Source organism: Protopterus annectens, chromosome 16.part0, assembly GCF_019279795.1.
Source record: "Protopterus annectens isolate FY-2018-M chromosome 16.part0, PAN1.0, whole genome shotgun sequence".
In the NCBI taxonomy this organism is placed as follows: domain Eukaryota; kingdom Metazoa; phylum Chordata; order Ceratodontiformes; family Protopteridae; genus Protopterus; species Protopterus annectens.
The window spans coordinates 634,742,336-634,769,937 of record NC_056750.1 but is presented as its reverse complement, the minus strand read 5'-3'; the positions used below and the strand labels follow the sequence as shown (position 1 = coordinate 634,769,937).

Here is a 27,602-nt window from a genome sequence, read left to right as displayed (position 1 = left end):
TTTCTCCAAATCTTTTGGGTTTCTAATACCATGATGGGAATGGACTCCATTCCTAAGTCAAAGTACAATTAAAGTTCATGAAATTAGTATTGTTTCACTAAGTAAAAAGCACCAGTGGAGGAAATAAGCTAGCCTCCATTGTAATGTGGGTAGTATTGTTTCACTCCTTGATGTCAGCCAAAAGTGCTCGTCGCAGAACCCACAATGTGCACAGTAATGACTCCTGTAATTTGCACAGAGTTACGTGTATTGGTAGTGTATCTAAATATGATCATAGACTCTTTTTTTTAAGACCCATTGCTCCTACTATTATCGGAACTATCTGGGTTTCCTTCTTCCACATTGCTCTAGTTTCTGCTTGCAGATCCTGATATTTTATGACTTTGTGTCTCTCTGTACACACGACACTGTAGACACTGGGTATGGTGATTTCAGTTATCGATGCTACTTTTGTCTTCTTTCAAGGACCACTATATCCGGTTTTCTAGCATCTATCTTTGAAACTGTTGGCAATGGATGATCCTGCGTGATGTAGACTTCATCATTATCTATGATGCTTCGTGTCTAATGTTTCCAGTGTTTTTCAGCCACTTCAACACCATAATGTTTGCATAATCCCCAGTGCAGCAGTCTTGCCACATTATTATGCCTTTCTGTATACAATCCTTTTGCCATTAGCATGTCACTACCAACAACTAGGTGTGCAACAGTTTCCAACTCTTTTTTTACAAAACCTACATTTGTCTCTTTCTCCCACATGTTCTATGGACTTTGTAAACCAATGTGTACGTAGCCCACTATCTTGTGCCACCAATATTAACCTTTCATCTCTTGGTTTGAATTTACCTCTCCTTAACCATTCCTGCATTTGTTCCTAATCAAAATCAGGTTCTTCCAGAAGTTTTCCATACTTACAACTATATTTATGCATTTTCCGCATTTCTTGCCTTTTCATCTAATCCTTCACCTTATAGTCTTTCTTTTGTTTTTTTGTCACATTCAGTTGCTGCCTTATTTTTATCTACTTCTGGTTTGATTTCCATTCCTGCTTGATAGTGATATGCTTCTGCTAAGTTAAGCAGGGAAGTCATCTTAGCTTGGATTTTGTTCCTAGACATCAATGCTGTTTTCAGGATTAATTTAAGTCTTCTAAAATATTCCTTACTAAGTTTTACTTGCATTTGTTCATGTTTCATTTCTGATCCTTCATCAATTCCCAAGTATTTACACACTCCCTCTTACTCAAGTTTTTTTATATCACATTTTTGTCCCAAATTGATGTTTCCCAGGTTCTGCAGTTTTCCTGCTTTAAAGGTTGCTTTTGCACATTTATCAAGGCCAAATGACATTCTAATATCATCTGAAAAAGTTTTGACAACCTGCAGCTGAGCTTTCATTTCCTCATCTGATGAGTTATACAGTTTGAAATCATTGACAAATAGAAGATGAGAAGTCTTTAGACTTTGTTGTTTTCTAGGAGCCAAATTATAGCCATGGCCTAAGCTGTTAAGTAAACACCTTAATGGGTTAAGGGCAAGGCAGAACAGCAATGGTGACAGAGAGTCACTGATATATTGCCCTTTGAATTTTTATCCTTGGGATAATAATTTGTCCTTTATCATGGTTTAATTGCAAAGTGGTCTGCCATGGTTTCATGTTCACTATAACATAGTCGATCAGTGTAGGATGTATCTTATACATTTGTAAGCACTCTTTTGTCCATGAATGTGGGATACTATCAAATGCTTTTTTGTAGTCAATCCATGCCATACTTAGATTTTTCCCCTTTTTACAGTTCTCCACTATGACTTTATTTAACAACAAATGATCCTTTGTTCCATATGACATTCTTTTATTGTCCTTTTGTTCTACTGCCATAATTGTGTTTTCTTCTAAATGACTATAAACTCTGTCAGCATCAATTCCTCTGTATAGTTTATACATCGTCAGAAGGCATGTTATTGGTCTATAATTTTTGGGGTAGCTTGCAGGTTCACTCTTAAGTAGAAGAATGGTTTTACCTGTTGTTAACCAGATTGGTGTTTGTTTGGGGTGTGTATGCAAATAGTTCTTACCCATGGATAGGTCTTCATGCAAAGATGTTAATACTTTTAACCAAAAGTTAGGCATTGCATCTGGGCCTGGGGTTTTCCAATCAGAGGCTTTTCTTAACTTTGTTTCAGTCTCTCTGGCTGTTACTTCATCCCATTTCATATCCTGTACCTTTAAACTTCTTATTCTTTCTTTTACTTCTTTCATCCATTTAGCATCTTTGCTGTGTTCCACAGGATCTTCATAGATACTTCTCCAAAATGCATCTATTTCTTCCTTTTTTTGGCAATCTTTCAATTCCTTTTTCCTTGTTTTCCAATTCTCTATAAAACGTTTTTGGGTCATCACTAAATTGCCTATTTTGTACTTTTCCTTTATATTTATCTGTGTATCGTCTAAGTTTTTAGTCCCTATGTAACACATTGGATGTCTCACAAATAGAACTCTAGAAATTAGGTTGTGATGCTTTACATCCTCCAAAAAGCTCTGAACCCTGCATTTTTACTCCAGAGTTCAGTCCTGGGGCCACTTGTTTTTGGAATTTACTTCTCAGAGGTCAAAGCTGTTGCTAAGGGTTTATGGCTAAGTGTGCAGATGAATGTAAAATTGGTGTCATTATAAACTCCCTAGAGAACACCAAGGTCCTTCAAGAGGACCTTTTCAAAACCTATATATAGCTGGTGTCAAAACCATTGACTAAAAAAAGAAATGTGTAATAGTATCCTTCAGCAAGCCAGATATCCATTGTAATTATCATACTGACAACACACCCTTGAAAATTGATCCAGCATATAGGGACCTGGGAACCTATGTGGACAATGAACTATCCTTCAATTACCATGTATCCCCTATTGTAAGAATGTGCATTTTCATTGCACAGCTTATTTCTAATGGTAAGGACATGGAGTCTAGGTCCAGGGATGTAATTATTCCGGTGCATTCTGCACTCATCAAGCTAATCATTGAGTATGATGTCCCATTCTGTAATTACCTGCCCAAACATTTGACTCAGCTTGATCACGGTGTCATACAAGCTACTGAGAGTTGATCTCTACCTAAACAGACCCTATCATGTCAAACATAATGCACATTTGCATGTCTAATGGAGGCATAAAACACCAGCTCAAGGGGTCCAAATCTCTTCTTCAGAAAAACAGAACATGCTGGAGGAACAGATATATATCACAGAGAGTACCACTTATTTGGAATTGTCTCCCTCTCCACATAAAGTACTATTCAAACATAATTTGAATGAATAGATTGGTAACTGCAAATTCAGCACCCTTGATCCTCACGGATGGGGGTCATGTGTAAATGTTCTGCTCATCTGAGGGTTTAAAATATAAGAGCTAAAACTTATTGGGAATGTATGGCTGTGCTTCTAAAGATCTTCATGGATCAACAGCATAGTTAGTACCTATGAAGCTATGAACCCTAACATTATCACTATTTAGACAAATTTGGTTTGATGTGTTTTTAGGGACAGGGTTTAGTGATCAGAAAATGAAAGAGTTTAGTATCTGTTTTTGATTGCTTTAGTTGCATAGTTTTTGTTGCTCAGATTAGTTTGTGTTCAAAATGTACCCATTTATGTGTGGAGTATTCCTCATTTTGAGTCTAAAAAAGTCAGCGTTCCTCACTTTACAACACTGAAAGTCAGAAGTGTAGCTAGGATAGGGTGAAGAGTGCAGTCACCCCGGGCAGAAGGCTGTTAGGTGGGACTGGCACGGCAATATGCAGTCATTTTTTTTTTTTTTTTTTTTTTTTTTTTGCTCTTTTACTTAACTTGAGGCGTACTGATCATGGACCAGGACTGGGCTCTAGTAAGGCTCTATTTAAATGATTTGTTTCATATTCAGTGTTTAGATTTTTTGACTAATAATCATGATAAATAATATTCTACGTATAAAGTAACACATTTTAAACATCCCATGATCTTCCTAGTTAGCTGTTGGCACTTGTTCTATATTATTAAATGAAACTGTCTACATTTAGGATAGGGAAGGTTGAGAGTCAGGAATATCATTGACCGAGTGTGTTTTTATGTCTGTGCACTTCGACAGTGTGTTGTATAATCATATATATTATGCATATACAATGCATATACATATACACACATGCGCATATGTACATGTGTATTACATTGACTAAATGTACAGACTCTTTAACCACTAAACGAATAAAAGCGGGGATGGGGAGGGGATATGTAGTACTTAATTGCTAAGAATTGAAGTTGCTTACTAACAACTATATACATTAGTTAATTCTTGAAATCGCTGTAACTCAAATCATGCCTCTCAACCTCTTAAAGCAAAAAATCTAGACAAAGCTATGAGTAAAAGTGGGACAAATGCCCAAAAATAGGGACAATTTTTAAATATTGATCTTACAAACTTAGAAAGTTGTTGGAATAACAGATTTTGCATTAGCATGAATCATAGCTCTCAACCTTCCATATCCAAATGAGGAACACTAACCCTCATAATGTGGAACAAATGGGCAAAATGTGGAACACATACTAATGGCTCACTAACAACTTCAACTAGGAAGGTCATAGGATGGTTAAAATATGCTGGTTTTACATATAAAGATCTTTTAATGAATTAATATGATTCATTTCTATTTATGATGGATTTCACTTAAAAAAGTCCTAACACTGAATGTGTGACAGAGTCTCTCAATGCAGAACTTTGAGGAACTTCAAGGAACGTGAACTTTTTAAGACCCCAAATGAGGAACGCTCCTCGTAATGAGGTACACTTGAGAGGTATGGCATGAATTTTCTGAATTGTATGAAGTCGAAACTCAAAGGTCTGTCATTATTTTCTAACTTCAATCGTTAATAATTTGCCACTAATTTGCCAGACAACCACGGTTTTATGAAAAATAGATCAATATCTGGACATTCTGCGAAAATCTGTACAGTTGAGAAGTATGAGTCTCAAATGCAGATTTGTGGAAACGCAGATGATAGTCCCATGTCTAGACAAAAAAGGAACTATCTGTGTCTTCATAACAAGAAAGATCATTTTAAAAGGGCTAGAAACAAGCTTATATTTCTGAAAGACTAAGAAAGACTCAGATGGATACAGAGAAACATCTAGTTCTTAAAGATCACCACGGAAGTTTTTGGTTAATTCTTACTACATTTATTTATAAGCTTTGAAATTAAAGTACGCCCCACGCATGAAACAACCCCCTTTTCCTCTTTTGACGTAAACCTGTGGTCGCGTTAGAAGTGACGCTCAGTGATGTAGTGGCACAGAGTGAAGTCTATTAAAACACATTCTTATCAGTTGTTTTTTCGTTTATTTAAGGTATTTGGTATGAGTTGCAGTATCAGGGTGACATTATTTTGTCTTCTCTTATTTCTGGTACAGTTCTCCGGGCGAGTGTGCTGGGAGCTAAGTACTGTAGTCTGTAAGGTGCCTTTCGTCTGCGGATGTGAGCAGCAGGACTTTAGACCCGACTTGGCAGGTTTGTGTTTTCTTGTAGTGTGCTTCAGTACATGGTTTGCCCTGGCAGGCTTTTGTTTTCTTGTAGTATGTTTCAGTAAATGGTTTGCCAAACTTTGCCCTGCCACGTTTTGACTTCTGTATTTTATTAATTACCGGCTTAATCCTGTTTAGGTTCGTGGAGTAGGGGGTGCCCGGCATCCAGGGTGCAGGGCAGAGGAGCTGAATGCTGGATAGGACGTCAGTGTGTCGCTGTTAATTTTCTTGAAAGTTATTGATGCTCCGTGGGGCAGACTGATCAGCAGTCTCCTGCACACATAAATATATACCCCTTCTGTAATCACAGTCTATAGTTTTCAAAACAGTATACTTCAATACATTTTCAGTGGTGTTAGTTCAATGTTTTGACATCTAGTTCTGTGTTGTGAAGACAAAATGTTTAAAGAGAGCAACTGAAACTCATGTTACTCTCTGTTTGGATAGCAATGATATTGGAGCGAGATGCAAGGTGTGTGAGGGCATCGAACTGGAGTAGTTATGTAGATTATTAGTTATGTAGATTATTAGCTTCCTGGATATCCAATAGCACAATATTCTGATAGATACTCAAACCATCTCCTCACTGCTGTAATTTGCATGTGAATGTGGTCTTTGTAAACGCATTTGTAATGAAAGTATGAAACACAATATTTGTTTTCTGTTAGATGTTGCATTAGAGGTATTTGGGTTATATTAAAATGCTATACCTAGCCAATGAAGTCTGTTCAACTGTGAGCACGCACACAGTGATTGATACTGTAACCACTTAAAACTGACAAGCAGCTTTGCAGTATCATCATGTTACTGTTAACTAAACTTTATAACGATAAAACTTTTATTAATTCACTGCATCTTCAATTTAGGCATCTAACAGAAAAAAATAAAAGCCAGCAGTAATTTTGTGATTGAATGTTCCTGTATGATGTAATTAACTCACTCCAGCCTATAATCCTGTTTCTGTATACTTCCAGCTTACACACATACCTCCTTACTTCCAGTTTACACACATACCTCCTTATGGCCTCCAGAACTTTTTGGGCCTGGCTTCTTTAACCAGTGATTTATCAGCTAATTGTAGGCAGCATTAGAAAGTGCAAAGAATTAACTAAATTACAGTACAACTGTTAATATAGCATGTACTGCAGAAGAGAAATTAATTTCTCACTGATTATTCATTTTTTTGTATATAGGTTCATAGGTAGGTACTAGGCTATCTGCCCAAAGGCATTTATAAGCCTAGCCAGAATATGTTGGCTTTTGCTGCCCCCTTAGTTTAGTTCCCTGTGCCTCTGTCCAGCAGAGCCACTGAAGTGTTCCCCGTGGTAAACATTCTGTTTCCCATCCACTCGTCATGGTTTTTCTTGAAGAGTGTTAGCGAGAAGCTCTGGCTAATGTAGATTGGAATCTTGTTCCAAAGCATGGGAAGTCTCTGGGACAAGAATCTATCCCTCCAACATGTCCTATTTATTGTTGTGGTGAGGTTTAGATCCCTAGAGCGTGTGGCTCGAGGGGATATGGTTTTCTTTAGGTGGAGCATGTCCATCAGTTCTGGGTTGGACATGCCTTTGTATGTCAGGCAGAGATCACCTCTGAGTAGGCGGTATGCAACCGAGTACAACTGGAGTTTCTTCAGTCGGGCTGCATAGGGCATCTGTTTGAGGCCAGTGATCCTCTTGGTGAGGTACTTCTGTGGTCTTTCCAGCTGTTGCAGGTTTCTTGTAAGGTATATTCCAAATGGAACGTTGCACTCTATGATGGGTCTGATGATTGATGAATAGAGGGGCACAATGACCTCTTTTCATCTGGATGCGAACCCTTTTGTGATTAGGTGGGTTATGTAGAAGGATTTTCTAACCACTTTGGCAATGTGATTATCAAAGGAGAGATTACTATCTACTTGGGTCCCCAGATCCCTTATTACGTCTTCCATATTTAGGGGACTACCACCTATGTGGTAGTTTGTGGGTATTTTGTTTTTTCCAAAGGGGATGACTATGCACTTTTTGGCATTTAGCTTGAGGCCATGATTTTGACAGCAGGTATCTGTCTCAGTGAAACCCTTTTAGAGGATGTCTGTGTCAGCCGGAGAGTCAGTTATAGCCCCTCGTTTGCAGTCATCTGCGAACTTGGTCAGCCATAGTCCTCCTGTGCTTGCCTGTCCCTCTGAGAAGTATATGCCGAACAGGAGGGGTCCTAGGACTGAGCCCTGGGGAATGCCACTTGTAACTGGTTTAGAGTCGGACCTAGCTCCCGCAACTCTAACCATGTGGGTTCCATCCGTGAGCCAGTTGGCAACCTATCTTTTGACGTAGGGGTTTATGTTCAGGCTGGTGAGCTTGTCTATAATGCCAGAATGGGGAATGGTGTTGAAGACATTTGCGAGGTCTAGGTAGGCTGTATGTACCATCTTTCCCTCATCTATACCCTTGGTAACTGTCTCAAACAAGTCCACCAGGTTTAGAAGGCATGATCTGCCCTCGACAAAGCCGAATTGGGTAGGGCCCTGTGTTTGGAGGTTCCCAATGATGATGTGCTCCATAGCCTTGCAGATCATACTAGTCAGGCTTATAGGGTGATAGTTCCCGGGGTCTGTTGTGGCTCCAACTTTGTGGAGTGGAATAACTGTTGCTGTGTGCCACTCTATGGGTATGTAGCCTGTGGAGAGGCTGAGTTTGAACAGTGTGTTTAGATGAGGGGGTTAGTTAATCTTTGAGCTCATGTAGGACGCAGCCTGGGACACTGTCCAGTCCCATTGATGCTGTGTTTTTGGCTTTGGAGTGGGTTGTTTAACCTGAGTGTCTGATTTCAGGGGCTCTACATTCTTCTGGTATGGTTATGGGCCCTTTTGGGGATGAGAGTGGGGGTGAAGTTTGCACTGAACTTGTCTGGCAGGATGTTGGCGATATCGGGTCAGTTCAGTGTATTTTCTGCCATTCTGCAATAACTCCGAGCAGATCTGAGCATTGCCACTTAGATTCTTGACATAGCTAAAGAATGCCTTGTGATTATCTTTGGAGTCCTTGGCAGTTTTTCTTTCGAAGCTAGCCTTTGATGATTTTATGAGAGATCGTAGTTTCTTGCTGATATTGATCAGGGATGTCTTCCCTTCTTGGGATTTTACTCTTTTTCTGTACTAGTTTCCTCCTTCTATTGTATAGTTTGTTTATGGCAGGGGTCCACCAGACTGGTTTCCTTTTCTTGGAGGAGTGAATCTTAGTTTTGCTTGGGATAGCACGATCCATGCATTCTTGTAGGTGCCTATTGAATGCATTAGTAAAGGATTTGCAGTTTGGACAGCGTTATCCTTTAGCACAGGGGTTTTGAAACTTTCCACCTCGGTGGTCTTAAGTAATGTGAAATTTGGTTTTGAAAAGTTTTTCACTGTGGTTTCCTTGACCGGGGGTGGGGGCAGAATGTGGATATCCAGAGTGATTTGTTTATGGTCAAATCTAACCAGCGAGGAGTTTACCTCCAGTGTGGAACACCGGTCGCCCATGTTGATGACCAGGTCCAGTATGTTTTCACCTCCAGTGGGAGTGTTGATCAGTTGATCCAGGGCATTTGAGTTTATAAATTCTAGGAAATGTTGGGCAAGGGAGTAAGTACTTGAGTAATTCTCCCAGTTAATGTTGGGTAATTGAAATCACCCAATATTAGGGTGTTTGGTAGGACCTTTATGTTTTCCCAGTGTTTCCAGAAATGCAGAATGGGGGTCCTGGGACATGGTGTGTGATCTGTAGCAAGGTACAATTTGAATTGCAGTTTTGCCTGTTAGTTGCATGTGGATGATCTCTGAAGCTGTGCTGTGCCACTAACCTGGAGGTGTGGGTATATGGATACGCCCCCGCCTTTTGTATTTCAGTCCGGCTTCTTTGGCTGAAATGTATGGTATGAGTTGTAGCCTGGTAGTGCTGGGGTGCTCTCTGGAGCCTTAAACCAGGTTTCTTTTATTGCACATATATCAATTTTCTCCATACTGAGGAGTGCCTCGAGTGCATGCATTTTGAGGTTTAGTCTTCTGGCATTGAGTAGCATTACCCTCAGTTTTTTGTTACTTGTATTATTTACGGCGGTGGGTTTGTCTTTTGAGCCTTGCCTAAAAAAAGCACTATGTGATTGGCAAGAGCCTTGGCCAGTATTCGAATGCCTAAGGGTGACAGGTGCAAGCCGTCTCTAGAGAAGCAGCATGGCTTGTCGAGCATGTCATCCCAGGAGGACAGACACTGGATCCCCTTTGAATGACACCAGAAACTTGGCCAATTGTTGAAATTGATATATTTTTTTTATAACGTGGTATTATTCTTGGTTGGGGACAAGATGCTACTCGGGGTCAGGGTCATACCGGCCTGGGCTACGTGATCAGAGAGCTCTTCCATGTCTCTTTTCATGTAGTCCAGGGGAGGTATGGCTCTGGTCATTCACATCAACAAGGACAATGACAGAGTCATATTTGTACTTGTTCTGGAGTGATCTGAGTGATTGCATTATGTGGCGGATCCTGGCACCCAACAGGCAGCTAACAGTAACCTTTTCCTTGTTCAGTGTATTGAGTGGGACGTCAATGTGCCCGACTGTAGAGTCACCTATTACTAGTGTGTTGGGTATGTTGTTTTTTCTTAAGGGCTGTGATTGCATGGTACACTGGTTTTGTGAAGTATGTGTTTCATGGTTTGTGTTGGGGGGTGGAGGTTACTTGGATGTCTGCTTTTGGAGGTCTCTGTTGCTTTTGCAGATTTTTATTTAGAGCATCTGAGTATGTTTTCGTGTATTTATGTGTGTTTTTTGCTGGTGGTGGTTTAATGGGTCTATGTGAAACTGGTGGTGTGATGCAAGTATTTCCCTTCTCCTCATGACTGTCTGATCCAGTCTTGGGTTGAGAGAGCTTAGCCTCCAGTTTGGCTGCATAATTGCATCTCTCACATGTATTAGTGTTTGGTGGTAGGAGGAGAGGGGTTGTCTGTGTACATGAGGCAGTTCTAACATTGCCTCAAAATGCCCAGATTCACCAGGTGGGCTGGAGAGTACACCTGAAACTTCCCTTTGGACATGCCTGGATAGGTACAGTGAACTGTTTTACTGATTGGCTGGTAAGGTCTAGTTATACCCTAGCTAACCGGTGCTGCCTGGCGAGCAAAACCGGGCAAAGGTAGTTTTTATAGCAGGGAATGAAAGAGAAATTAGCCCAAAATGGCCAGTAAGCTGGTAATTCCTGGGCTGAAACCACTCCTCCAGGGACAGATAGGCTGCTCAAAGCTCCCCTCTCTCACAGGTGAACAGAGAAACTTCCTTCTATCCAAGTTAGGTATGGGCAAACACAGAGACTTGTAACATAGCCCTGAATTCAGTCCTAACCTGAAAACTGGACTATACTAGCTTAGAAAGGCGGGAAACAAGTAATTTTTTTCCAGAAAATAAAGCAGATACAATCAAAAAACACTTTAAATGCACAGAAAAGGATACTTATTGTTTTACATCTCCAATCAGAGTTGTAGTCAGTGCCCCTCGTAATAAAGTAAGAAGAAACACAAATACAGTAAAAGCAGATGAATAAAGTGCAGTTTATTGAGATATATATATATATATATATATATATATATATATATGAGAAACAGTAGAAAACAAACTGATTGAAACAAGTTACCCAATTAACCAGAAAAAAGCTCAAAACTGAGCCCTGTTCCAGCAGTCTTCAATCAGACAAGTTCTAACTGCTCACTCCTGCCACTAGGCTGCAGGGGAACCTTCTCCAAAAAAGATGGCCTGGATCAGTGCTTAAGTTATACAAACAAAGCTAGATTCAGCAGGCCTGAATCTGGTCTATGCTACAGCAACAAGGCACACCAATTTCAGAAAGAAACAGTTCAAATAAGCTGGCACAATAAGCCTGTGACCAGAAATTCCCAGCTCAGAAGGGCAGAATCCAGCCTCTCCTCCCACAGGAGTGCACACCACAAACATTCTTAATGCATAATAACTGGCTTGAATGCCAAGTGCTTAAACCAGAACTAATATACATTTAGAATAGCAGGCACTGAGCCTTCAATCAGCATTTCCCACCTTAGAAGGATTTAAGCTACATGTCCTGCCACAACAGTGCAGTCCACAAACCTTCTTAATGTGAAACAACTGGTATGAAGCCCAAGTGCTTAAACCAAAAGACTTAGAATAACAGTTACAGTTTAATCAGGCTACTACCAAGCAATAATAAATGTAGCAGAATAAATAACATTTAGTACTTTTAAGAAGAGGCAAAAGCCAAATAAAGTAGGAGGAAACACAAATACCGTAAAAGCAGATGAATAAAGTGCAATTTTTTTTTAGTAAAGTGCAAGGAGAGAGGAAGGAAGAACCTAAGTGGGGTGGCCTTCTCAAATCTTCTCTCTGTATTAAGTAGAGTGAACACTAGACTCAGAATATGATCTCACTGTACTCTGTTAAGTGAGCAAATGAGATGGACCCAGGAGGAGTGTTCAAATACAGACTTACAGGAGGGACAGGGAATTCCAGAGCTACCAACACTAACACCAAGATAAGAACTGGGATGGTGAGTAGGGAAGTAACTGCAGAGAGACACACACAACACACTATTCAGTGAAACAATTAGGCAACAGAAAAAATAAAATACAGTACTTTTAAAACTGCAAGTTTGCACTTAACAGAAGAATAAAATACAGTCCTGCAAGTTTGCACTTAACTTCAGCTTCTAATGCAGGTGATTGTAGCCAACCATGTCACTCAGAAATTCAGCATAATAGTCATATTTCCATAACTGAGAGATGTGTGTGTTATTGAGGGGGTATCGTGAAATTTTATGGTGGGAGACAGGAAAATTCATTGACAGTGTCCATTTATGTCACATTATACCTGATACATTGCTAGTTGTTTGTTAGTAGTTAAGAAAATAAACGTGTCCCTATGTATTTAATAGTTGGAAAAAAAGAATTGACTTGCAAACTGTTGCAAGACATCAGGTGAAATCTTAGATGTTCTTGATAGGGTTGCCAACTGTCCAGAAATTAAGGGACACTGTCACTGACGTTGAAGAACACAAGTCTGTTTGTTTGAGCACAGTAATATTGTACAACAATCCCCTCAAGGGGAGTTTAATGCACACTTCTTTTCTGCACACATTTTTCTTTCCTGTACATGTTCAGAATTTTTAACATGAAAAGTCAGAAACCGTAGTTCTTGAAGAAAACTGTTTTTGATGTATTCACTGTAAGTTGCACATCTTTAGAGATATTAAGTGCTATTCATATTTCTAATTATATTCTTAAGGATATACTTTAATATTTCTGTAAACCTCTCAGTAAGCATGCACTTGTATAGGAATTTCTCGTTGTCATGTGAAATTTTATATCTGGTTAACAAAAATGTTCTAACAATATATGTTTAGATAGTACACCAAGATACAGTGGAATCCCTCTTCTTTGGTCTCGCTGGGACCAGACCTTAGGCTGGATAAATTAATGGCTGGTTAATCAGAAAAAAACATATAAAATAGCAGTTATAGGTTATAAATCATCTAGAATAACATGATTTGTGTTAGTATGCATTTTTTTTAAAGAATATGAAGTCTGAAACTCAAATGTCTGTCATTATTTAGCCTAGAGGAAGCAGAATTGCAGTTCTTCTCGGTTGTCTTTTGCTAGGGATATGGCAGAAATTTGATGACTGGTTAAAGAAAGGCCGGATAAAAGGGAGTCTATTGTATGACACTTTGTGAAAATTTAACAAAAAAAAAATGCAATTGGGGGTTTGTGTACTTTTCCATAATTACTATAATATATTATAAAGACCACTAATTCATTGACTGTTCTTATTGATAGCATTGCTATTTTTATACTTTCAATATGTTTTATTGCTCTCAAAATGTTTTTCTTATGCTTTTTTTAAGTTTATTTTTAGAAAGTGCTCTAGAATCCAAGATGTGTGTTGGCTGCAAGAGTTGGGGCATTCTAGACCACGTAGGTGTTAATGAATTAAATCACATTCTAACTTATTGTTGCTTGTGCAGAGACAGGATCAAGATTATAGGGAGCATTAATCCCTCCGGTACATGCTGTTGTAGAGGTTAGTAGTGCATTTTAATGAGTACAGTTTTTAATTGATACATAAGCTGTTTTTATATCCATGACAGGTGCATGGGTATGCACTCAAAGGGTGGTGCTGGGCATGATTTATTACTATGCACTGTGTAGAACACAGAACTTTAAGTATAACCAGGTTTATTTGGAATGCTGGTCAAATTACCCGATGGACATTGCATGATTCTTCAGTGATCACTAAATGTAGTAATCTCGGTCCTAAATAAGTTTATCCCAGAAATGCTGATCGTTCATTATAAGAGAACTTCCTGCTGTCCATAGCTACCACTGATAATGTTATGGCTAAACCTTTACTGCAGTAGAAACTTAACACCTTCCCTGTTTATGAATTGCTAATGAGGACCGTGTCACAAATTTAACATTAAAGTTCAGTATTTCAGTGATGCATTTTTTTAGCAAGCATTTAAGGGAGGCTGGGCCCCCACCTTCTAACTGAAGGTCAGCATTTCAGTGATTAGTGTAATCTGTTATAATGCTGAGGGAAAATAATGTCCTCATTCCAGCTTTGGGCTTAGAATGGAGAAAGGGTCATATTGACAAATAACTTGTTTATTATATGTGTTTTCTTCTTATTTCATGTTAGTTTATTTAAATATTAAAATGGTATGAAATTTTGAATATGAACTGTGCATTTCCATACAGTATGGATATTGTTTTGGCAAGAAATTTTGAATAATAACTGTGTGTGTTTTCATAAGGTATGGTTATTGTTTTGGATGTGATGCTTAGTATTAATGTTATCTGTCCGTAATGTTTCCCTTTTATATCACTGGACACCCACATCATTACTAACTTAGAGACAAATGTACTTTTCTGTGTAAAAGCTCAGACTCCAGATTTAGATTGCTTATTTAAGCACTATTCAATGCCAAGTGACCTGAGTTGTGGTGGGAGTATATCCTGACTGCACATTTGGTACCTGGGGCAAAACCTGAGAGACCAGATTCTGTGGCTAGGTGTGAGAAAGTCCCATCATGGCCTATCAGTTATTATGACTTTACCACAGTGTATGTATTGTGATCAGTACTTCCCTTTTCAGAAAGGAGCAAGCTTCAGAAAAATGAGAAAAATGTAAGTGTGATTTGTTAATGTGTACCCATCTGTGAAGTTCTGTTTTAAGAAGTAGATGTAACTTGGGTACATTTGTTACATGGCTTAATTGGATCTTGAGAGTGTTGAGTAAAATTTCAGAGGAGAAGCAGCATCTGTGTCTCGAGGTAACCTCTGTTTGGGTCTTATGCTACAAGTGGTGAATCAGCTGCCAATGTTTTCTTACAGGAATGTAAGATCTTGAGTCTGAAGCCAGAACTTGGCCCCATATAGGAAGATTAGTTCTAGAACATAGTGTCAGAATAGAAGAAAACAAAATAAATGATTATTTGTCCGTTTTTGATTACTGAAATGCAAGTTGCATAATAATTTTCCCTTGCTGTTGATGCTCATTTTACATGGATGCCCTTTGATTTTCTTTTTAATTTTGCTATGAGCAGCATTTTGCGCAACAACTTTTTTTCATATTTTTTTGTTTTTCAGTCTCTTTTGGTAAACTTTGTTTGCATAATGAAAATAATAAATAAAACGGACCACCAAGGTCAGTCGCTTCACTTTAATTGAACACAGGAAACGGTTCGCTTTCACCAGGTACAAAATCTGGTTTCTTCAGAGTCATTTGGTTAATCATCAAACGGTATTTTAAATAGCACACAATGTCAAGAACCAATCAAGTGTAATGAATTGTGACCTCATACAAATGTCTTTCACATTTAAAGAAACATCCATAAAAGTATAAACAAATAGATGCAATATCGATGTCATGTTTCCTTAATACATATTCAAAACTCTAAAGTGACATAGTGGTAAAAAGGCAGGACAAGAAACTTATTTAACATTAAAATGTTAAAACCCTTGTATTTAAAATATATAAATATATCGAAATTCGAAATGTAAAGAAAAAAATATGTATATGTAAAAAGAAAGCACACCCTGTCCTTTAAGTCTTGTTAGCCCTCCATTTTAAAATGGGCATCAGGGTAGTGCCATCATTTAACCCAGGTAAATTCAAAGCATTTAGCCTGAGTTGCCATTGTAATTCCATCGCTTCTACTTCAACATTAACACCCACCCTTTCATTGCTACACACTATCACAAAAAATAAAAAAAAGTAAAATTAACACAGTGTTTACTGTGTACATAAAGTGCATTGTGCTCATTCTTTTTTTTAATACATCTCAGGTGTTCCAAAATTCTATCACGTAGCCTGCAAATGGTTTTATCAATGTAAAAAAAACGCTTTCATTAATGACCAAGTGTGGTATGTGTAGGTATTGTCTATTTATTAATGATGGCCCTTATTTATGTGTAAAGGATTATACATTTTCTATTTCATGCCCTGGTAATGACTCTGAAGAAGCCAGATTTTGTACCTGGCGAAAGCGCTTAGTTATTTGGTTTCCTGTGTTCAATCAAAGTGAAGCAATTGACCTTGGTGGTCCATTTTGTTTATTTTCTTTTTGAGTTGTGGTTGGTCATTTTGGACTTCTTTTGTTTTACATAATATCATGCGCTGCTGTACTTTCTGTAGCTGCATCATAACATCCCCTTACATAACCAGTTGGGTAAGCTAGGCAGTAGGGTCTAGCTGCATTGACTCTTGTCCATAATGGACAGGCCGGCATTGGGTATACGCTCCCACCCTCCACACCCAAGTGACTCTTGACCAGGAGTTCATTGTCGACTTTATCTCTTTATGCCACATAATCATGGAATACATATTTTCTTTGAAGTAGATGCATCTACCTCAAAACTGTTGTTATTTTTAGTTTAGAAATGGAGCATAGAAACAGTTGGCAGTGCTGAATAATAAATTCCAGGTAATATGAATAAGAAAAAAAAATCCTGTCTACACACATATTTAGATATATAACTGAATTAAGACAAGGGGTGCAGAAATGTAAATTTGAGGAACTGTGTGACTTCTTAAATAGAGGTAGACTAGTCTGCGGCATAACAATGGCTATATAAGAAGTTGATCTTTGGGAGAATTGGTTATGACACTAGAAAAAGCAGTCATTGTATGTTGTTCTAGGTAGTTTTTTCTACATGATGACTTGGAAGCAAGTATAATTTAATACCCTATGTGATAAAGAGGAAAACAAAACCTAAAAGCTAAAAAAAAAAAAAAAAGTAATAGGATGACACTGTCGTCTAATGCATTGTACAAGGTGTTTCTTGGTAATAAAAGAGAAGCAATTCACCTTCATGCTTGTACTTGGAGTAGTTGCATATTTGAAAAGAGGCTTGCACAATGATGCTGGTCATTATGGATGTATTCTGAAAGAAGAAAGTCAGAAAAGCAGGGTATTAATGTTTTGCAGACAGAAACTTTTATCAGAAATGTGGTTGCTGTATGCTCTGCAAGCATAGAGAGAGTATGTAAAATGCACCTGCACGACAGGAGGTCTGAGAGCCAAATTTGGGAAGAATATGAGAGTTTTTAAGCCTGGGCTAAAGTTGTAGGTACATGCTGGTTTGTAGTGTTTAACCTTGACACTGTTACAGTGTGGTTTCAGAAGCTAAATTAATCTGCATGTGTGATGTCATATTTTGGGAACAAGCCTCTTGTCAAATTTGGTTGAATTTTGTTTACAAAAATGAAGTACATAGACTGTTTGCTTTCACTAAAACTGCATAGATATTATATGAACAATCAGGTGTACTTGGCAAGGATGCATGTGTGTCTATGGCCATGAGTATCTAATTTACGCTTGGAGTGCAGATTTTGCTGTATTCCATTTCCGTCCTGCAGTGCTAGATGTGCGAGTCGCCTTGTCTTATTCATGCCTACAGTACTTGAAAGCTAGGCTACTCAGAGTGCTATTGCTTCATTTTAACTTGTTTATGATATTGAATTTGCAGCATTCATTGCCAGGTCATCCTGGTTAGCTTTTGAAAAATCTGCCTTTTGCAGGGAGATATGTTGATTGATGAGAAGCATGACTCAAACACTAATTCTTGGACCAGATCTAAAGTCATATATGATGCTGTAGTTGTGTTGGATGTAATTAGAATGGCAGAGGTAATCTTTAAACCAGGTGTCAGAGCTATTATATTGGGGTTTTCTGCCATACTTCCAAAGAGGCTCTCTTGTCGTTTATATTACATGTATTAACGCATGTCATTTCTAAAAAGCTGTGACTTTCTCTGACTGTATTGTTACCGTTGGGATAGTTTGAGGGATAGTGGGTGTCATTGGGTTTTGCAGGATTTATTGATTTTGTTGATGAGGGTCAGGATTGGTTTGGATTCTCAGATTGGAGTAGTTTCAATTGAATTTAAAATTAATATAGCAGTATTTCTTAAAGGTAGCAGTGAATTTGGTTTGTTGGAGCAGATGTATTTGTATAAGGAAGAGTTTTAAGGTAAGCAAACAAACTTTAGTGTATGACTGGAGCTGTAAGAAAATATGGGAATGTTATTCGAGTTATTTGATAGAATGTGAAATTAAGTTAGAGGTTGAGGGACGGTTGTTTAAGAGGAGACAGTTTAGTGAGGAGAAGGAGAATAAGTGAGGTAGATAAAACCATAGCAAATACATCATAGTTACCAAAAGGTTAGAACAGTATTTATTTTCTCTTGTAAGTTGAAAAAGGGGTGGATGTAAGGTGGAGAAAAAGGAAGGCGGGAAACTTGGAAGTAAGCTGAAAAAGTGAAAGTGTCTGAGAGCAAGTTGAGGAGAAGAGGGTAGAAATGGGGGGAAAAAGGTCAACTTGACAGCCCTGTTTTAGGATGAAGGAGGTGAAATGAGAAGCAGAGAGAGAGTGGTTAAAAAACAAGATACGAGAAAAGGAGGGAGTAGCCTGATTGACACTAGAGTTACAAGAGAAGACAAGAAATGGAAGTAGCCTAACTGGCCATAGGCTGGATAGAGAGAGTGGGAATCAAGAGAACCTTTAAATAGATCCTAATGTTTCTGAGGAAAAGGGTGGGATGGGAAGATAGGAGAAAATGGAAGAAGCTACCTAACTGCCGCTTAAACTGAAAGGAAAAGATGGGCACAAATGGATGGATAGGCTGATCCTTCCCTTTACTCCACATTCAACATAAATGTCTCCCTTTTAAGCTGAAGAGTTCAGGGAGTAGAGTAGAGAGAGGGAAGGGTTGATAAGGTAGGGAAGGGTTGATAAGGTAGGGAAGGGTTGATAAGGTAGGAAAGTTGGTTTCAAGCCTGATGTAGAAGTTTTAGGGTGCAGTAATGTGGTCACGAAAGTGCTGCAGCTACAGTAGATGGGAGTTAGAGGGTGGTAGAAGAAATGTGCAGATAGAATGGATTTTAGAGAGATTGAGGGGAAGACTTGGGTAAGTAGATAACCCTTTCTCTGTACTGCACTCTATATATGTACCTAGGCTGAGAGAAAATAGAAGTGAGGATATAGCATGCAGTAGGGAGTATCTAGGCCCCTATCAAGGGGCAACATAAAATGGTTTTAGTGAAGGGACGAGTGGAGAGGCTGATGGAGGAAAGAAAGTAAGGTGTAGAATGTAGCGGGAATTTGCCTTGAAGAGAGTTGGAGGTCTCACTATTACATAGTGTATGAACATGAAGGAGGAGGTGATCATGGAAATTGTTAACTTGGTGTGAAGTAAGAGGACTGCAGTTTTCTTTTAGTTTGTGGGAGTCCTCATTATTATATAGTGTATGAACTTGAAGGAGAGCGAGGAGATGATTCTGGAAATTAAGTAGGTGTGAAGTTAGACTACTGTTTTTTAGTTTGTGGGGTAGGTGACAGTTGACGTAGTGTGTTGTGTACAGCAGTGATTTGCAGGAGAAAAAGATTTAGGCAGTATAAACTGGAAATAGTTTTATGTGGTATTTATAGTACATGTATTGGATGGGTTGTCTGTGAAACGGTGGGTCAAAGAGTTGAAAGTGAAAAGGAAAGGGAAATGCTTGCTTGTGTTTTGGATATTTAGGTTGTTTATATATATTTTGTTGTGAATTAAGTGACGTTTAGTTGCAGTGTTGCTTTCTATTGTTAATGATGTTATGACTTTGAGATGTGTCAGTGGGAGGGAAGGATTATAGAGGAGAGGAGAATGCATTATGTAAATGTAATGATGGGGTGGTTGAGAAATTGGGGGTGAAGGGATTACTCACTACCCCTTGTCCCAAGTGTTTCTCTCCAGTTGCTTCACTATACAAAAAGTGAAACAAGCACAGGTAACTTCTGCAGCAGCAGTAGTCAGACTTGTTGCATCGCACTACCTAAAGAACTTGCACAGCTGAATTTCACCTGCAGTTGGCAATAGTTCACAAGGAACAAATGAGAGAGTTAAATATACGTAAGGCAATCTACAAATAACTTTAAGTGTAGTGTGCATTGTTTTGTAGTGTTGAACCTGCTGTAAGGATATCCACAGTCCTAGGCGTTTTACTGCTGAAGGTGAAGCTACATTAACACTTCAGCCTATTTCACTCTGATCAGTGTAATACATCCCTGGAAAGACATTTGAAATGCCCATAACTATAAAATTAGATGCTGTGACTCGAGACAAGTATTTAGAGTTCAGACAACTTGTCTTTTGTATCCATGAACATCTACCTCACTGTTTGTTTTATGGTGGTAAATCATCTGGAGGGAGTCTTCCCGCTCAGTTCGCTCTACTCGCTACACTCCCCTGCCCTTCCCCCATATCCCCCACCCTCCCCCAGCACATCTACTCTTATTCTAAGCAAGTCACTCTCCTTCATTCCTATGATCCAATTATATACCACTCTGCCTTGTCCACGCCCACATTTCATGCACACCTTACATTCTTTTATTTAACCAAACTTATCCTCTACTATACTTTTTTGCATCTTACTCTCCTTTGCCATCACAATACAATCACCACCTCAAAGTATTTTAAATCAACTCCAAGCTTATCACCTTCTCTTCTACTATACACACAAACTAGCATTGCACCATAATTTTACTACTGACCAATCACATCTCTCCAACCCATCCTTATCACAAACTGCAAGGTAAAACACCTAACCACATTATCAAAGCCCACTCAGAAGTCAAAACATTTACAACCTTACCTTCAGCTGCACACACGTCACAAGTCTTTATTTACACCTGATACTACATTCAAACACACACATTCCATGTTTACTATTTTAAACCCACTATCACAGTTGACACGCTCCTCCTAACTTGCCCAGCCTCTTTACTCTTAATTCTCAGCCTCACTACAGCTATATCCTCGCATACCCCCTCACACCAGTACACATCAACAACCTCCTCCAACCCTCTCCCCAATAAACAGCTTCTTGCATATCTCCTCTCAGCTTTTTCCCTATACCCTCCCATTCTATTGAAGCCACAAACTGGCCTCACCTCCTGTGAAACCACACTTAACACCAGTACCCTCATCTAGGAATAAAAAAGTTCCCATGGTACGCATTCCTCATTATTTATTTACTCAAATGTGGAGGCATACATCCTAACCCTGGCCCACCCTCTAATCCTAACCACAAGAGTAACCCCAAAGATTTAAACATACTTAAAAGTATATGTAATAAAATAGTCCCACTGCATGTCTGGATTGATCTAAATAAACCTGGCATACTAGCCCTTACTGAAACATGGCTACATCCCAGTGTAAAAGACTCAGAAATAATACTTCCAAACTTTGCAATAGCCAGAAGAGATCCATCTAAAAAAAGTGGGAGGGATAGCACTTCTATATCCCTCTACACTCATCTCACCCTGTATCAGTAATATACCCATCTTTTCCAGTGCTGAGGTACTTGTCTCCTTTTTGAACCTCAGTATATCAAAAATAATTTGCATAATGTTAACATACATCCTTCCAGGTAATACTATACCAGTGTTGGAAAATATTTTGTCCTGGACATCCCAAACAATAAACCTTGAAACAATAATCTTAGATGTAAATATAGATTGGCAAACCGCAGCCTCCAATTCCCACACAAATAGTGTAAATCTGTGTGTTTTTTCTCAGCTTATCAATGCACCAACAAGATGCAGCAAAGATCTTACCTGCCAATCCACCTTAGACCGGATTGTAGTATCCCACCCTGCTAATTACCCCTCTTTTGGTACATTGTCCAGCTCCCTGAGCAATAATCTGCCAGCTTACTCCCATAGAACAAACTTCCAACAACTAAGAGTACACACTATAAAATCAGTTTGGAACTCTATTAATTTTTGTCAGCATAAATTCAATAGTCTCCTACAGGAAATGGACTGGACACCCCTTAAACAACTACCCCTTAAAGATGGTGTACTATAATAACACCTTCCTTCACATACTTGATAGACTAGCTCCCATTAGTATGAAAAGAGTCAAAAATAGCTCAGCACCATGGCTCTCTAAGGAATGTAAACACATGATGAAGCAAAGGGACCTAGCTTGGTGAACCTGGGGGAAAAACTGAACAAAATCATGTTCATTTCAAAACACACTGTAACAAAGTGACAAAACTAATCAACAGGGATAAGAAGGCCTATTATTCCCAGCTTCAACTCCAGCATAAAGTCAACCCCAGTAAAGTTTGGCACTCCATATTTTCTCTAATTAACCGTGGAAGAAATGGAGAGCACACCCAATACCCCCTCCATCGCAAATAGCTGAAAACTTTAACAAATACTTCATAAAATCAATTTCAGACTTACTAACACCCCCTAATGCTGGACCCCCCCACCCTTTAACCTATTCAGTCACTTACCCTAGGCCATCAACTACTTCTAACCCTGTCATTACTAACCCCCAAACTCAACGTAATGTCATGCAAACCCCATTCTCATTTCAGCCCATACCCACTGACACCATTAAGAAACTGCTACAAAAACTAAAACCCTTCTCTACTTCAGCTGACAATCTCCCCACATACTACCTCAAACTGGCTGCTAACTCAAGTCGCCTACCCAATCAGTATCCTTATAAATAGGTCTTTATCTGAATCTGAAGTATCTACCATGTGGAAACCATCTCGCATCACCCCCATCCACAAAGGAGGCAACTCTTTTTTGATCCATACAATTTCCGTCCTATATCCATCTTGTCACCCATATCCAAAATTATTGACAAAGGTATCCATCAGCAGGTAATGCAATATCCATTACAAAACAATCTTTTAACCAAAACCCAACATGGCTTTCAACTTGGCCAGAACACAGCTACAGCCCTATTGTCTTTTACAGACACTGTGAACAAGGCCAGAGATGCAGGATGCTGTACAGCCTTAGTATTCCTAGATCTCTCCAAGGCCACACTGTCTCAACCCTTACTTTTGAACACACTCTCACCTAGACTTCTCACATAACACAGTAAAATGATTTCAGAGCTACCTCAAGGATCGTAAATAAGCAGTGAAATGGTCCAACAAACTCAAACCCTTTCCCCACAACCCTGCTGGAGTCCCCCAAGGCTCCATCCTAGGACCCCTGCTCTTCAACATTTTCACCAACAACCTTCACACTGCCTCTCACCCTGGGACCCTCATTCAGTACGCTGATGATTCCACCATAATCTGCATTGTTCAATCGCTACCAGAACTACTCTCAAACTCAACTGTCCTCTACAGCAGCAGAATCCTGGCTAAGAAATTCACAATTCTTTCTTAATCCAAAGAAGACAAGTAGTACTCTTTCATCCCAAAAACACCTCCCTTGTCACTGATCATTTCAACATCCTTGCATCGGACAACACTGCCATTGAAACAGTGCAGGAAGCCAAACTTCTAGTTGTTATCATTGACATTTAAGCTTTCATTTGACCCCATATACAGCAAAGTATAAAGAAAACTCATCAAAACTGGGACACTCATATAGAAACAAACACTTCCTTACTGCAGCAACCAAAACTACCCTGACAAAAACATTTTTATTACCCTCTCTTCTTTATGGTGCCCTATCTTAACTAACTTACAAAAACTTCTACCCTAAGCAGGATGGAACAGTGCTACAACAAACTCTGAAAATCTCTCACACCATTGTAAACCACTCCTAGAATTAAACTGGCTTGAACTCCCCAACAAACTTGTCTTTATTCAGCTATCCACCTTGCACAACCTTCTTCTCAAGCCTACTGCCTGCCCTGCACTAGCCAATCTAGTCACACCTTACACACCAAATCGATCCCTACGATCAGAAGACAAAAATCTCTTGGCTATCTCAAAACCCACAAGAAAACCAGGTCCCGCTCTGCATTCATACTCTGTCTCTATACATTGGAATTCTCTACCTCTAGCTACCAGGTCTATGCCTGGCCTAACCCATTTCAAAGCCTCTTTAAAAAATCATCCCAAAGATGCATGGCTCTGCTTCTGCATAAGCCTGCCTAGTGCGCAGGTCTTCCACTTCTGTCGCATTTCAATCCCACACAGACTGCAAGATCCTAAAGCGCTTCTAACTCCTTCTCTGCTTCTATATTATATCCTTAAGCTACTGCTCAGGCTTTATTGCTTCTGTTTTTATTAACTCTCTCACTATATGTCTGCATCACTAATTTTCTGTCTGCTATTTTCCTAACAAACTAACATTCTATTTTGCATGTACTACAACACTCCAATGTGTGACTACCTATGTACATTTTCTTTTTGACACTATCTACATCATGTATGATGAGTGACTGTTATCTGTAATGTTTTAACTGTGTAGAATTGTGTACATGTGTAGTAATATATTACAATTTCTTGTAGCAGTTTGTTCTTTCAACTTATTTTTGTATAGTATTTCTAATGTAATCTTTATTGTATTGGATTATACTGTATTTGTATAGTATTTCTAATGTAATCTTTATTGTATTGGATTATACTGTATTTGTGTTGTATTGTATGTGGAGCTTTTCTCCCCTGACCTCTGTTGAAAACGGGTTCTGTAGACCCAGTCAGACCACCCCGGTAAACAAATGTCAAATAAATAATAAATAATAGTTGTATAACTAATGAAAGTCTTTCGGCTTTTCCCGGTTAGGGGTCGCCACAGTGGAACTCCGGTCCGCTCATGATTGGCAGTGGATTTTTACGGTGCAGAGTTGCCAGCCCGAAGCCCAACCTTCAAAGAAGGCACGCCCATTCACACTCGCACCTACTTGTAGGTCTTTAACGTCATTCAGCCACGGGGAGGACATGCAGACTCCACACAGAAGGCGATAGTTACATAACTAATATTGAAGGAAATGTAAATAAATGGACAAAAACACCCAAGATTCCTGTACATGTTTCATATGGTGCCTTCCCAGTTATGTAGCTATTGCACAAGAATGGAACTCTTGCAGTTTCTGGATGGTCTTCTGTAACGGGGGTACTGCTCATGCAACAATTAATTTTCAAACATTCTAAATGTTAACGGTGCAGTTTTGTGGTATGATGGCAGTAATCTCTGCAAAAACACTTCAGAATTTACAAGACTTAACACAATAGGACTTCTCATCAATAATATGTGACACTCTAGCTTCCGTCTGCTTCTTAATCCTAATAAAACCAAGCTAATTTTATTTACCCCCAAAACATCTCTCCAACCTACAGTCAACATTTTTCATCTACTCAGCCAATGGTACTTGGATCAAACAAGTCCAACATGCAGATTCATCTGAAATGTGCTTTAACCACTCCATAAAGAAAACTCACCAGAAACTGGGTTCTTTATATATGATTTAACCTTTCCTTAAACTAAACCACCAGAAAATGCATAACTTTATCCTACTTACTGCCTTCCTTTCTTCATGCCCCTCCTATTTTCAGCAACCTGCAAGTCACACTGCTGGCCAAAATAGAACACTGCTACAACAAAATAGCTAAATTTGCAGCAAATCTTCTGTACCATTCACGTTACTGTCTAACAGTTAAAATATTGAATTGGCTTGAACTACCACACTGCCTAACTAGAACGCGACTTTTCACTGTTCACAAAGTAATAGAAATGCCTGATTTCTGTACCACTGTACAAAATGTCATAATACCTTAATCCTCAGACAATTTGGATCCAAGGACAAATTACCCTTGACAACAAAATCCAGCAACTGTGCAGGTGACTGATTTATATTCTCATAAGGTTTCCAAAACTTGGAACTCCATTCCTCTGGATCTGAAAACTCTGCAAAATCCGAATTCCTTGAAAAAAGTTAATATGCTCTAAAAAGAAAAATGGATTTGTCCCTGAATGTTTCAAGGGTGATGTGAATAAATAAACCGTATGCTGTCTTTCTTTCCGTCTTAAACCCCGTAGCTCCTTCTACTCTGTAAATCTCTTTAGTCTAATACACGAGATGCATAGTACAGTGACAATCTGTGCCTTTTCATTGTAACCAAATGTATGTAATAATCTGCTGTATTTTCCTTCTATGTATAATCTGCTAATAATTGTTGTATTCTGTATAATAAACCAAAGGAGCTTTTCTGCCCGGGGCCCCCACTGAAAATGGGTTTAACTTCTGAACCCAGTTGGATTATCCCAGTAAACAAAGACTTAATAAATAATCCATGGCAGGAGTGTGGGAGTTATAGTGGGATTGTTGCTCTCTCTTCTCCTCCTGCACTGACTACTTGCTCTTCTCCCTCCACATCAGACCATGCTATTTAGGAGGAACTACTCCAGTAACCCTGAGCCATGCCATGTAGTCCAGTAGACATATCATTTAACAGAATCATGTGGATGGTGGTTTTATTCAACATAAATTAACTAATGAGCTACTATAAAATATGTTTAAGAACTACACAGAAACTTGCTGACACTGAAAGGGTATGTGATGTCTACGAAAAAGGGATCACTGTTCATGAATTACCAGGTGCATGTACAATTTACTTTCATTATGTACTAACCGTTTGTGATGTGTGCTACAAACATAAGTATGCCTGAGGCCTGACCCAAGTCTTGGGTGATCTGCATTGGCGCTTTCTAGAATGTGGAGTACTGAATGAAAGTTTGTATTGTATATACTTCTAAATTCTAGTGTTATCTTTAGTCTTAGTTAAATAGTGTGGTTGATATCTATGTTGGTGCCTAATTATTGGCTACTACTGTTCGATAACTTGGTTTTGCCTCCCGCAGTCATACTGGTTGTTGGCACCTGTTATCACTGTGTTACACTTTTGACACTGGTCCTTTTTTGTACCCGTTAATCAGGATCTTATCTCATTACATCTTTTAGTATGATACGTCTCCCCTTTGCTGTCTTAGTTTATCACTAACCTTCACTTGACTCCTAGTGTAAACCAACCTACATACCAGCTGTCAACCTGTCTATATAGTCTACCTTATCTCATCTAAATGACTTGCCTTCTGTTACCACCAGCCAGTACTTCATTCTACCTATCTGGCCTCCAGATGTGGGGAAACTGTCATCTCTGTTTCCTTGGCCAACCTAATCTTCCTAGGCATCCTGAGGCAGTGTAGCAAATGGCAAGAATGGTGTAATAGATGAAGTCTGGCGAGAAGTGAATATTACATGTATGGGCCTTCCTAAATGAACTCTCCAAATAAGGGTACATACCTCATCAAACATGTAACCTTTCACTTTCTGACTTTCTCATAGAATATTCTAACCTTACTTCCTTCCCCACCTTCCAAAGCCTCCATTTTGATCTGAATAAATGCAAGTCCTCCAGAATACCTACAGCCCCTCTGCTTTACTAGAATTAAAGCTAAGCAAATTACATCATTGCTTAAATGATCCCCTATTTCACCTTCTAGACCTGACCACCTTTCACCTTCTAGACCTGACCACCTTTCACCTTCTAGACCTGACAACCTATGCTCATAGTTTTTCTTTAACAATATAATTTGCTTTCCAGGAAACAGCAGGGGATTTGGGCAGGGACATTAACTGATGCCTTCTTAATAAACATGGATAGAGGTAACATGTATGTTTAATATGTATTTGCGTGTGTGTGTAAAATATTTTATACATATATGTTTACAATATAACATAGAATTAGACT

At 38.9% G+C, this 27,602-nt stretch overlaps 1 protein-coding gene across 1 annotated transcript in view; it reads left to right on the top strand.

Annotated features, from left to right (window-relative positions):
* Positions 1-5,272: 5,272 nt before the first annotated feature.
* Positions 5,273-27,602, top strand: part of TOR2A (torsin family 2 member A) — a gene marked incomplete in the record, with an annotated part of 267,652 nt that continues 245,322 nt past the window's right edge. The window contains 1 exon segment of the mRNA XM_044058317.1: positions 5,273-5,533. Coding sequence (XP_043914252.1) covers positions 5,379-5,533 — 155 coding nt within the window.